Below are 12,738 nucleotides of genomic sequence, written 5' to 3' on the forward strand. Positions count from 1 at the left end.
GCTCCAGCGAAGGACCTGAAAGACTTGGCTGAAGCTGGCGTTGCCATAGACATGGACATAGACACCTTTCTTTCCCTAAATCCCAACGAACTGCAGGTACGTCCCTGGTATGCTGCTGCTCTTTTCCTCGCTGAAGGGCAGGGCTAGTCGAGGGCTGAGTGGTGGGGTTTGGGGCTGCAGCCCCATCAGATCACCAATTCTCTATTTTTTTACCTTTTTAAATTTTCTTTTGGAAGTTATTTCTGCAGTCCCATTAGAAAAGCACTTCGTGGTGATGCGGGCTGCAAGGATGAACAAAGATGTTGTTGTACGTGTGTTGCAGAAACTTAGTGTTGTGGATGTGAAAAATCTGCTTGGAGTAAACCTCCCTTACCTGAAGGAAGCTGAAAATGAGACCTCGGTGATGCGCTGGGTGAAGAAACAGTCCCAGCGGGAACTGGACTGTACCCTGGGAATCGGCCTGCAAGGGGGCACGGAGGAGCCCGGACCCACGGGGACAGCCACCCCTCCTCACCCCACCGCCTCGGCCACTATCACCCCCGCAGTCACCGTCCCCGCACCCACCACCCTCCCCACTGTCCCCCCCCCTATTGCCATTAGCAGCCACCCTACCGCTAATTCAAGTACCGGCCCCCCCAAAGCCCCCACCCCAAGCACTATCAGCCCGACCCCCCCTAACAGCACTCCCCCACATGCTCACACCACTGCCCCCAGTGCTGTGAGTCCCGCTGCCACCTCCACCGCCCGACCTGCTCCGACCACCGGCTCCATCGTCCCGTGCTCCATCCACCAGTCCCCCACCTCAAATAAGGCCACACCCCCCGCCATCACCCTCCTCACCACCATCCTTGCTGCTGTCAACCCCAACGCCACCTCTCCCAGCTCCGTCCCACCCCCTGCTCTCACACGCGGGGCCACCAGCACCACCACCAGCGTTGTTACTAACCCAGCTATTAACACCAGCACCCCACTGGTGTCCGTGAACCCCCCAGCACCTGGGGCTACTGCCCACCCCGCTCCAGAAACGAACCTCCCTCCCAAGCCCACCCCGATTCCCAACTCCACCGTCTCCACCCAAAAGAGTGTCATCTCCCCGACAGCCAAGTCGACAACGCTGGCTTGCAAGACCAGTGCCCACCCGGCATTTCCCGGCCCCTCTTCCACCACCACCAGCAGCGAGACCACTAAAGAAACACCCACAGGCGTGCCAGAGCCACCGAGACCAACACCCGGCGGATACATCAACCTGCAACCCGAAGCTGGTAAGGTGTGAACGTTCGGAGTCGGGAAAAGCTTAGGAACCGATGGTGAGGCAGAAGTCTTCACCAACAAGCAGTAGCTGATCCACCTTGTTCCTGGCCAGATTCAATACTGACATGCTGCTGTCCACAAGGAACCCCAGCAGTTACGGGCTGGACAGGTAGCGATGTGTCTCTACGGGGCATTACAGCCCTGGATCTGGAGCACAGTGCCTTCAGATTCCACGTGTTCACATCTGGCAAGGTGCACCTTAAGATGCATCATCGCCTTCTGAGCACGCAGCATCCCTCAGCCGCTCTGCAGAAAGCTGGAGTAATTCCATTAATGCCAACGCACCGTACGATTTTTCACAAGGCAAGGATACGGCCATCCAGATTTTAGCTGCATGTAGTATTTATGGCTAGGCGTTGCTGTAAAAGCACTAAAATCTTTAGTCGTTTAACCTGGCAGAGCTACATCCGTAGCTTTAATGACTCAAACAGATTTACTCCTGCTTTGCGCTGGTGAAAGTAAGAAAAGACTCAGTCCTGCCAACTATTCACGGCCAGGTGACATTTCTAACTGGGGAGCAGGTCAGGGCCTGAGGTGCAGGTATGGGCAATGTCACAAAAGGCAGAAGTGTTGTCACGACACGTGTGACCCTCCGGGGTACCCAAGTCTCAAAGCAACGCTACCGCCCTCACAGCTCAGGCATGCTGTTTACCTGGATAATCCAATTCTTTCTCATCTGTCTTCTCCACCTAGGATCGGGGTCCAGACTCTCCTCCTGCCTCGTGCACATACTGACTACAGCTGTGGGAAGCTCACTGCTGCGAGCGCTTCTCTGACACTGCCACCTCCAGCACCACACTCACCAGATCCCTCCTGTAGTTTTCACCATCCTGCAAAATAACGGTGCTGGCAAATTCCCTGCTGAAAAGCAGAAACCCAGGGGAAGAACAGAGATTGTCCATTTGATACCAGCATAGAATTTGGTTATTATTTTTGAAGCTGGGCAGTGAAAGGAGGACAGGTATTTTTCCAGCCCAAAGCAGCCCAACAGGTACTTACTAGCTAGTTGCTCTATGTAATATAATTACCAGCAATATTGACTAGTCTGACAATGCATTAATGCTGACAGTGGGCCCAGTTCTGCCAGCTTTACTCACACTGAGTGGTATTTTACCTCTAAGCAATCCCACTGGGGTCTGTTGAAACAGTGGGACAACTCAGGGATCTGAGTTACTGGCTGTTGCAAAAGAAGCAGAATATGGCCCAGCAACGCAGTCTGAAAGCTCAGAGATCCACTAAATTGTATTTAACTTGTTTCACAAACTTAGATTTTTGATCAAGATCTGTTCAAACCATGCAAAGCCTAGTTAGAGGGATGACTGATGATAGTTTATCTTGATTACTGTTGCAATGCTATATAATAAAACATCAATCAACTTTTTTTTTTCCTAATCAAATGTGTTCTTTGATGTGCTCAGTGCTTTTTAGTGTAGTTTTTCTAGCTAGCTTAAATCTAAAGTTTCCACTTCTTTTGCTCTTTCTTCATTATCTCATGTCTCCTCCTCCAATAGCTCAACTACCAGAGAGCGTTTCTCCCTCCAACTTGCAGAACTTCCATTTCCTAGTTTCATTCTCCACAGGCTGAGGAGATTCTTACACATCATTTGTTGAGAGTGAGTCAAGGCACAAAGAAGCAAATCAAGATTTCTGTCAGGGGATCAATGTGGTTGAAAAAGTAGACTGTCTTAATTGGGCTCTCTCCCACCCTAGCTAGTGCCCCAGCACCACGGGAAGCAGACAGTGGGGAAGTGGCTCTTGCTACCCAGAAGTCTGCAGCAAAGGACAGACCAGGCTCTCCTGTTCTCTTCCTGTAAAGCACCGACAATGAACATTTATAATGTCTTTGCAGGCAGGCTGTCCTCCTGGGGGAAAAGGGGGATTTCAGGGGCTGGATACAGGTTGCACTGAGGTTTTTTTGGACAAAAATTCCCAAATGAGTGGAAAAAAAAATTGTTGAAAATCTTATACAAAGTTCTTATACCCTCCCCATGAGGAAGCTGAGAACAACTTCAGCTCTTTCGTGTTGAGCAGTCAACACCAAAGAAAAGTGACAGGCATGTCTGGGGTTTTTGACCATCTAATTTGGACTGATACCTGCAGATACGAAGGCGCAGGCAGTCTGAATGAAGAGAAGACAAGAGCAACTCATCAATTCGCTTCTTTTTACTTAGTTCCATTGTTTATATACAATCAGCCAGAAAACTTCACTCCCACTCAGAGGTCTTGGCAGTGTCAAGAGATCAGGCTCTTTGAGAAATGTAATCATTAACATGCAGAACAGCCAGTTTGCGCACCCTTAAACCCACCAGGGTTGCGCAGTAAAATATTGACATCATTTGTGTTGCAGTAATATGGCTGGGGCTCACCCAGGCTTAGTCTGTACAAAAGGCAAAGATCCTGCTCTGAAGAGTCTGAAATCTTCCCTTCAGACAGAGCTCTGGGTTTTTTTCGAGTGATTTGAAAGACAAAAGTACCTAAAAGTGAACCCTGGGCTGCGTAACAGTTGCCTGCTAGCAGTGAGCACCCCCTCACCCCCCAGGCGTGGCTGTCCCTGACAGGCCTTAGGGCAGGTCACAGGCTGGTCCCCCTCATCTTGCTTTTTCTTGAGAGAAGATTTTCAAGACAAGACTGACGTCATCAGGAAACTGATAAGCAGAGCAGGCAGGAGGTGGAGTGTCATGGCCACAGCACTCGCAGAGGCTGCGGATGGTGCTAGAGGAAAAAGAGCAGACATTAGTGCAAAGAAATCAATGATTGAACTGTTGCCCCATGGGGGTGAACATCTCTTTATGCCACATCCAGGGAAGATCTTCAGCTTTCTAACAAGGGCTTTCTAACTATGGTAAACAGCCACTCCTAATAGCACCACCAAGTCATAACTCAAATCCACCACACAGCAGAGGAGGAAGCTCTGGAAGTGCTCACTCCGTTAAGACAGTCAGGCAGTGAGGATGCTCTCAGTGGGATTACAGGACTGCTTCTTGTATCGGACCCAGAATTTGCTCTGCAAGGCTTAAGGCTCCTCAGCAGAAATGAATGTGCTGCCCCTCAACGCCAGGAGGCGAAGGAAGGAGGTGAGCACTGCCCAGTGCACTTTAACAGGGCTGGGTGGATGAGTAGTGACATGTGCCACTGGAAAGGGTCCACAGTAGCCCAGATCAACAGTCTGCTCTCTCAGCACAAGAGCAGCCAGCGGGACTTTCCAGGGCCTTGGCACAAGCACTGCTGAGAGCAGGAGCAGAGCCGTTTGGCAGCGCTGCCCAAGGCCACCACTTACCTGAGCTTGGTGCACTCACTTCTCTTTTACAGACAACTGAAGCACTTTGCTTCCACAAGGCAGTTTTTCTCCTTGCTGTAACCCAAAAATAAGTATTTAAAACACAACAATTTGAGGTCCTAACATAATACATACACTGAAATTTGGGTGTGACGATGTTCATGTAGCCTTCTTGTAGCCCCCCAGTGAGCCCAACATGCAGTTTATCCAGTTCTGATTGTTTCTGTGTTTGAACCCACTCCCGGATGGGAGACTTGTTCTGCCATTTCTGTAGATCACGGAGATTAATCCCCAGCAAGCCTTGAACCTCAGAAGGTGTCAGGCTCTAGGAGAAATCAAACAGCAAGAATTACAGATGTAAATGCAGCAATGGAAATAGTACCTCTGACCAAGGAAACAATGAGGTTTCTATTAGCAGAAGTGTGAACAACAAGGAAGACAAATGTCTGGTGAGTGGTTTCAATTGGGACAATCTTCCTGATGACAATGGTTCCTCAAAGACTGTTTCTGTTGTCCTCTGATGATGAGTCTCCTACACTCAGGCGGGCACCCCAGTCCCTGCCCAAATCACTGGGCTTTCTTCCAAAATTGATATTACTGCTAACACTCTTGTTAGAAGATTTGTCACACAGCTGTGGACTGTAGTCTAGTGGACACCTGTCCCCTGCTCCTGCCACTACTGCTATGAGAGCTTGCTCTAAAGAAATTCCCCAGTAAGACTGGCTTAGCATCCATGTATGATTCCAAATTACATTTTTAAAGAAATTTCAGGCCGCTTGTCCACTTTCTACTGGTCTAGCATCATTCTGAATTTGATGGAGTGACTCCTGATTTACACCAATGGACAATGTGACCAAAACCAACTACTTAGCATAATATGAATGCAAGGAGTCAAACAATTTCAAGATTCAGCTCACCAGCAAAGAGTCTCTTCTTAACTTCGAAAAAGTACTAATGTTCATGCTCACATTGCCCTTGCTTAGAGCTCTGAGATCCACAGCAGGAGCACCCCCTGGGACCAAAAAGAGAAAGTATATCAAAGCATGAAGGACAGCCCTCAAATGAGCAGTGTTGTGTATCTGTATAAGCTAGAGCTATAATGATGTCTCCAAAATTTATTAGGCAGGAGCTGCTAACGCAGTGAGTTCCAACTGCAAAATATATGGATGCTACTTCACTTTGCTGGGAGGTATTATTGCGTTAGCTATTAAACCAATCTGTGACAATGCCAGGTGCTAGACAGAGCGGTAAGAAGAGTTTGCTCAGGCTGTGAATAAATTCTTGGCTTAACAGGGAAAAATCTGTTTTGTGACATAGAGAAGGGCTGTGAGATAAGCATTAAGCACAGCAGCTTGATTTCTCATGGATCTAGCAGATCTTAACCATCCTAGAAGTTAGGAGTTTGATTTTCCCTGTGATAGTCTGACAATTGATTTGGACAACTTTAAATCAGGTACAGAATCTTTCAAGGATATTTTATGCCATCTACAAGTTGAAAAAGACTGAACTTTTAACAACTTGGCTCCGAAAATTCCCAAATCTTAGATAGTATTTGATACCCATTCAGCTTCTGGCTAAGACCTCTCTACTTCCCCATAACAAACTGGTTTTTTACATACCTAGATATGGTTCAACAAGTTTATAGTAAGCAGGTAAATACTTCTGGTCTGAGAAAGCCTGTTTTGCTTTAGCATATAAGATGTTTTTCGTAAGCTGTGTACAGTTTGAAGGATTCAGAGATGCCAGTCTGCAGAAAAATGAAGATTTAGGGAGAAAAAAGTTTTTATTATCTTCAACCTGTATAGATTTTGAACTATTCTGAGTATCTCCCTGGGATTCTCTAAATAGGACAGGTGACCCCCTTTTCCCAGTAGATAGAAGAGGTATGGAGAGAAGCTAAAAGAAAAAAATAACGGCTCAGCCTTCTGCTCAAAATGCCGTGTCTTCCAAGTTATGATGGCTCTGATGGTGCATGGTAAGTTTAAGGGTTTGCAAAGATGTAGTTAATTAATTTCATTTAGTAGTCTTCCAAAGGAATTTAAGTTAAATTTAATTAACTCTCTTTTGCCTCTAGATAAAAGCATGCATGCAGACCATATCTGTTGTCAGCTGAGCTGCAATAAAGAGAGTCTGATTGCAAATCCAAGCCCTTCCTGGCAGGATGGAGAACAGGAGGCTTTTAAACCTAGACACAGAGGAGGTACTAACTTGCTTCCTAGATTTCCTCTCACCGAGTGGAGAGAAAAGGAAAATGCACTTGCTGATGGGAAAGTGCTTTTGCAAGAAGCCAAGAGCATCACAACATTTGACTCACTTCAAGCTGTTGGAGTCTATTATATTCAACTCAGTTGCATTTAGAAGGCACACATATCTCGTACCAATTGCATTCAGTGCAGTGGCATTCAAGGCATTTCCCAAGTCAACATATCGTTTAATCACTGCAGAAGCCTAGAAACACATTTAATTTTTTCAAAAGTTAGCTTGAATCAGAATTTATGTTTTCATCCTCAAAAGAACAAGAAATGCAATAATTACAAAAATAAAATTGAATCATTTCAAATCTATTTGTTTGGACCTCAAGGATGGCCCAATAATCTCTGAACCCACTAAGCTAAACCAGCAGCTCTCAAACCAGGAAACAAACATGGGCAGAAAAGCAAACCCAAATCCCTACCTGATCATCAGAGGGCTGATCTTTTAGCAAGACAGCCAGTGTGTCACTTGAAGTTATCTGCCATTTGGAAACATCCTCAGGGGTGACCAGAGAAATGAGGGGGCCCAGTTTGCGGAGCAGACTGTCAGGATAGCCATCAGGATATGTCTGTGGAAAGACCATTGTTATTGCTATGAACGCTCATTATCATGCCTGCGCTTATGAATTTATGCTCTTTGCACAATTAACGTGGAAAAGCCCAGAAGGTCTGCAAAGAATAAGAAACCAAAGCCAGTGAGATTCCGTGAGCACATCTGTCCTTATTCTGCTTGATAGCTCAGGCAAGCAGGGCCCAGGGGAAGGAACAAAACCTGAAGCACTGTGAACTGACTCAACACAGACCTGAGTGGTCAGTATGCCTTGCTGTGGTGAAGGCTAATCAAATACCGGGCTTCCCTAACAGCAGCATGGCCAGTAGGCCAAGGGAAGCGATTATTCCCTTCCATCTGGCTGGCACTTGCGAGACCCCATCTGGGTACTACGTCCAGTTTTGGGCTCCCTGGTACATGAAAGACTTTTGTCGAAGTCTAGCAAAGACTAGCAAGTCCAGCAGAGGACCACGCTGGTCGGGGAGGGCAGAAGAATGCAACATACCAAGTGGGGCAATGGGACTGAGGGAGCTGGGTTTTTTAGTCTGAAGATGAGAAGACCAGGTGAGGATTTTATTACTGTCTTCAACTATCTAATGGGAGATTATGGGGAGGATGGAGCCACACTCTTCTCAGAGTTGCACAGTGAAAGGATAAGGGCCAAAAGGCAATGAAAATTCTGATTAGATATTAAGAAATATGTACTTTCACAGTAAAGGTGGTCAAACATTGGAAGAAGAGCCCAGAGAGATGGTGGAGTCTCAGTCTTTGGAGATACTTAACTGGACAAGTCCCTGATAAATCTCATCAGTAAATAATTTAACATTCTTCGGCCTGGCATTACCTCATCCAGATTTCTCTTCAGCTCAGCTAATTGCTGAACACTGAAGGCATAGGTCAGCACCCGAGAGAGGTGATTCTCCAGAGAGACATTCTTCAGGCAAGCACGTAACTCCTCAGGTGTGTAGTAAATAGGCATCAAGTCATTGTTAAGAACCATCTCTGTTATCTGCTTGTCAGGTGGGCAACCTGTTGAAGCAATTATCAAATGTGCTCAGTGTTAAATCCTTTTGCTTCAAGCTTTGAATGCTCCCTTGCTGGAGATGGACAGGTATGCAATCATGGTACCACCCTCCTCCTGGGTGACCTGCCACCAAGTGTTTCATAGTTCAACTCAGACACATTTAGGGAGACCCACAAGCACTAGGGTCAACCCTGATACCAGGGGGAATGCTGCCGTTATGGATCAGGGAAGGCTTCCATACCATCAGCACGCTTATGCCTAGTAGGTAGGAGTTCTTCAACAATGGTGGCCAGCTGTTCCCTTGACAGAGGTGAATTGTGTGCATAGTTTTTCAGCCAAAGAGTTAAAACATTCTGCAAAGAAAATGTTTCATCAGGGGGATATTGCAATATTGGGCATACCACCAGCATAACAAGTTGCTACTCACACACACAAGAAACCCCATTGTTAAAGTACTATGGGCAGCAGACCTGCTGCTATAAGCCTAGAGATCTTTCCTTGGTGAGCCAAAGGCAAATTTCTAAATGCTTAGACTCTATCATATCCCATGCCCCATAAATTATTTTACCTCCTCGCAAAGCATTGTATATAGTTACTACTGCTTTCCACTTCCGTTACTCTTCTGACAGTTACAGGAAGAGGACGACAGCGATCTAGATTTGCAGTTCCAGGCTGTCAGCTTGATCAACCCCCACTTCTCATAGACTATTCACCCTCTTTGGGACCACACTTTTAAATGATGACACTGCTGAAAACATACAGGCTGAACAACCCCCATCATACTTCTTCCACACTGCAGGACCTAGGAGTGCTTCCCAAACTCCCCATGCCTCTATGAGTAACACACCTTGGGGATCTTCTGCAAGATGCTGTGATCAAATACAGGAATCAATCCACTAAGCTCATTCAAGGTAAAAGCTGACCATGCTACAGGAGGCCTGGATACAAAAAAAAATAGCAGGGATCAGCTTTCAAGGAAGAACAACAAAAAACCACCTTAAAAGCTGCTAGGATTATGTCCTTGTAACATTTGAAGAAAATACAAGATTTAAATCCTAAAACTTTTTGATCACTTCCTGTTACACAAAACTTCATTCCACAAGAGCAGGAGCAACTGTTAGCAACATGAATAACGACAGCTGGATCGGAAAATGGCATTTAACAAATACATTATTTTCTTAAGCATGAAACCCAAAGAATATCTACTGCTTACTTATCGTCCAATTCAGTGCCAAGATCTCAGGGCATTTGACACAGGAAGAGAAAAAATTTTGCCTCCCTGGACAATGTCTCTGTTAAGATTTATCAAGCATCTGTTGGTTTGACAGGTAGAAACAATGTTTTCTGAAAGTCAGTGGCTGACAAACAGCTAGAGGCCACCTGTGTCCATCAGGACGGTCTCAGAGAAGTTTGGTTAATGAAAAATAGACCAGAGGAAAAGCTTTTATAACTAGAGCAGATGAGACACAGAAATGACAATGTATTTTTCAGTGGAATTCCAGCCAAACCTTTCAGCTGAAAGGAGTTCAAATAAAACAATGTAAAAGGCCCAATGTGAAATTCAAAAGCAACAAATTATTCAAGTTTTTGATGAAACTGGTTGGCTGGAGTTCACTCAGGTCTTAATGGGACGATGGTTTTGTTTAAGGGAACTGTTTTGCTGATGCCCAGAAGAAAAATTCATACCCAAACGTAGTGTTACCACTGCTGATGACACTTCTAATAGCCTCTTCTTGATCAGGCAGGAAAGATTCACACTGACTTAATTGCTTCAGCAAATTCCCACCAGAACTTCTAATGTATTCTCCGCCCAGGTCACAGACCAGATGCCCTAGAATCTCTGCATTTTCCTCGTTTACTTGTGTGCCAGGAATTTTCTGAAATAATACAAGACAGAGGCATTAAATAGAACTGGATGCCACTGTAGAAGAGCATTCTTGAACCCCAAGTTCTCCCCAGCCTTGTGCAGAGCTGTCTCCTCACCACATACCAAACATGCTAAAGCCTCCAAGAGCAGCTCTTTCCGCTGAGATGACTCTCTTTGCAGAACATCAAGATTTGCTTTCCCAATATTAGCAAAGTACTGCCTACAGCTTCCTGTTGCTGCATAGTCTGAAGGACTAGAAAGACAAATACTCCATGAATTCTAGCGAATGATATCAAACAGCTGGTCAGGTTCAAGGCTGTTCAACATATACTGTGTCCAATATAACATCTTCCACATCTGCGGACTAAAGTCTATGCAATTGTTCTTCCCAAAGATCCTAGTCTATATTTAAAAATTCATTTTCACCTTAAGGAACCCATTGTGAGACTCAGCTTAAAATTGTTCAAGATTTGGATACAGAACCACAGTGAGTAGCTACTAGAACAAAGAAATCCACTCTACTGTCTGTTTTCTTTGATGTTTTAAGGGAAAAGCACACTCACAGATGCCAGAAAGTACTAAAACTGCATACTGGTTTTATATCCAAACAGACATGTTTAAAAAGAGCTTCATACTGTTTATATTAAATGGATGGTTGAATCTGAAAGGACCTTAAAACCCTTTTGAAAGACTTCTGCAATCTGATTTTTTTTTCCCCCCTGTAAGGAGACCTAAACAAGTTTGATATACACATCAAACATGAATTAGTCATTACCAGCTAGGTTACAAAGTAATACCTCTTTTTCCCCACTAAGTACTAAGGCAACAACATGAAAAACCATAGCACAGTTACCTTAAAAAAAGCAAAAGGTCTTTCGGATAGTTATCTAAATCCTGGGGAATGCCATGCAGTGTCACCATCTTCACTAAGCAACTCAGCTGAAAGGACACCACAGTTTACATCAAAGAAAGAAAACAGCATGAAAATATAAGAAAAAAATAAAACATATATAAAGATTTTACTCTGCTCCAAAGTAAGAAAAATAAAAGACAGAAATCAGAGGTTTTGGTTCTTGAGAAACCTAGCCAAACGGGTTTTGACTTCTCTCTTCGGGGAAATTCAGAACTGTGGGATGGAGACCCAGGACCAGTTACATTTGTTCTAGTCCCTTAAGCTGAAAGTTTGCTCTTGCTGAACAATCCTCATTGCTACCTTCATGACAACATCAAATACTGCATTTCAAAATATGGGAACTGACCTGGTCTTCTCCTAGCTTGACATTCTTCTTCTTCATGACTTTGGCCAGCTCCTGAAATCTTTCTGCTTCCATCTCATTGGCAGCTGCACATGTGAAGCCTTGGAGGACTGACTGGGAAAGCCTGAACATTTACAGAAAGCACATCAGAGGGGCAAGGACTTCAGGAGATAATTCGGTGCTCGTCTCCCACATATATAATGACAAATACAGCAAGCATAAACCTCCTCCATTCTCAAAGCTTAATGCTCTATAAACTTCATCTCCTCAAAACTGCTAGTCTTAACATATGTGGGAGATCTGGTCAGATAAACATAATGTAGAGACTCATAGTGGAAGTAGAAATGCAGGGACAAACTCTTCACCCCAAGTAGTATTGCTGTATCCTGAATTACAAGATCAGTCTCCTCCCTGTGTTTTCAGTACAAGCCACACATTGAAAATGAAATGGAGTTGTGCAGATCCTCATCACTGAACATAGTTTGCACAGTCTGGGAGAGCTCAGGGACAAGTCCTTAAAACTTTAATTGCTTTCTATATGGAAAAGCTTCTTTTGTGAAATCAGAAGGACACTAATGCCGACTCCATTGTTTTTCCAGATATATATCATGGTTTTCATAATTTTTTACCTCAGATAGGAGACCTGACAAAAGACATATCAGCCCTGCTAAATTTAATCCCTGGAATACCACTGTGGAAGACTGACATATTCTCCAATTAAAAACGCCTTCCACAGAGGCAGTCAGAAGCAAGGTTCCAGGTGCAGTCTGAGCCAGCAGTGTCATTTTAGAAAGCAAGTGTGGCTTATGGGTAATTTTTGCAGCTGACATCCTTGTAAATCTTGATGCTACATGCCTGCATTTGGGTTTGCATGGTATTTCCCATCTGTTGCTATGGATTGAATATGGTGGGTCTGCCATACATACCAAAGGAAACACGGAAATTGCAATCAAAGCACACACAAACATGGAAAATGGAAGGAGAGAAGAAAAATGCTACCTGCTGAAGTCAGGCTCTGTCTTTATCACATCACTGAAAAATATGGCAGCCTGTGAAGCAAAGCCAGAGTGTCAATGATTTACCACGCTCTTCTGCAACATTCACCTGTATTTTCAGACAGATTTGCAGAGTGGACTCATAGCTCTGTAAAGTCCAAGGCTGACACTGAGGGGTAAGAAGGACACAAGGCACCAGCATATTA

General features: G+C 44.8%; 1 protein-coding gene across 26 annotated transcripts in view; it reads right to left on the reverse strand.

The window, feature by feature from the left end:
- Positions 1-3,525: 3,525 nt before the first annotated feature.
- The window catches only part of MSLN (mesothelin), a 37,248-nt gene continuing 28,035 nt past the window's right edge, over positions 3,526-12,738 (reverse strand). For 25 of the 26 annotated variants that reach the window (XM_010570427.1, XM_010570438.1, XM_010570434.1 and 22 more), the window contains 14 exons: positions 12,537-12,586; positions 11,541-11,661; positions 11,135-11,220; positions 10,405-10,534; positions 10,101-10,291; positions 9,262-9,352; positions 8,656-8,767; positions 8,235-8,419; positions 7,263-7,409; positions 6,903-7,036; positions 6,208-6,335; positions 5,506-5,600; positions 4,724-4,913; positions 3,526-4,023 (listed from right to left, as the gene is read on the reverse strand). In XM_010570427.1, coding sequence (XP_010568729.1) covers positions 3,929-4,023; positions 4,724-4,913; positions 5,506-5,600; positions 6,208-6,335; positions 6,903-7,036; positions 7,263-7,409; positions 8,235-8,419; positions 8,656-8,767; positions 9,262-9,352; positions 10,101-10,291; positions 10,405-10,534; positions 11,135-11,220; positions 11,541-11,661; positions 12,537-12,586 — 1,755 coding nt within the window. In that variant the 3' untranslated portion in view covers positions 3,526-3,928. The remainder of the gene's footprint in view (positions 4,024-4,723; positions 4,914-5,505; positions 5,601-6,207; positions 6,336-6,902; positions 7,037-7,262; positions 7,410-8,234; positions 8,420-8,655; positions 8,768-9,261; positions 9,353-10,100; positions 10,292-10,404; positions 10,535-11,134; positions 11,221-11,540; positions 11,662-12,536; positions 12,587-12,738) is intronic. The other variant, XM_010570441.1, reaches the window with a different exon arrangement.

Source organism: Haliaeetus leucocephalus, unplaced genomic scaffold (assembly GCF_000737465.1).
Source record: "Haliaeetus leucocephalus isolate CR32 unplaced genomic scaffold, Haliaeetus_leucocephalus-4.0 Scaffold295, whole genome shotgun sequence".
Taxonomy (NCBI): domain Eukaryota; kingdom Metazoa; phylum Chordata; class Aves; order Accipitriformes; family Accipitridae; genus Haliaeetus; species Haliaeetus leucocephalus.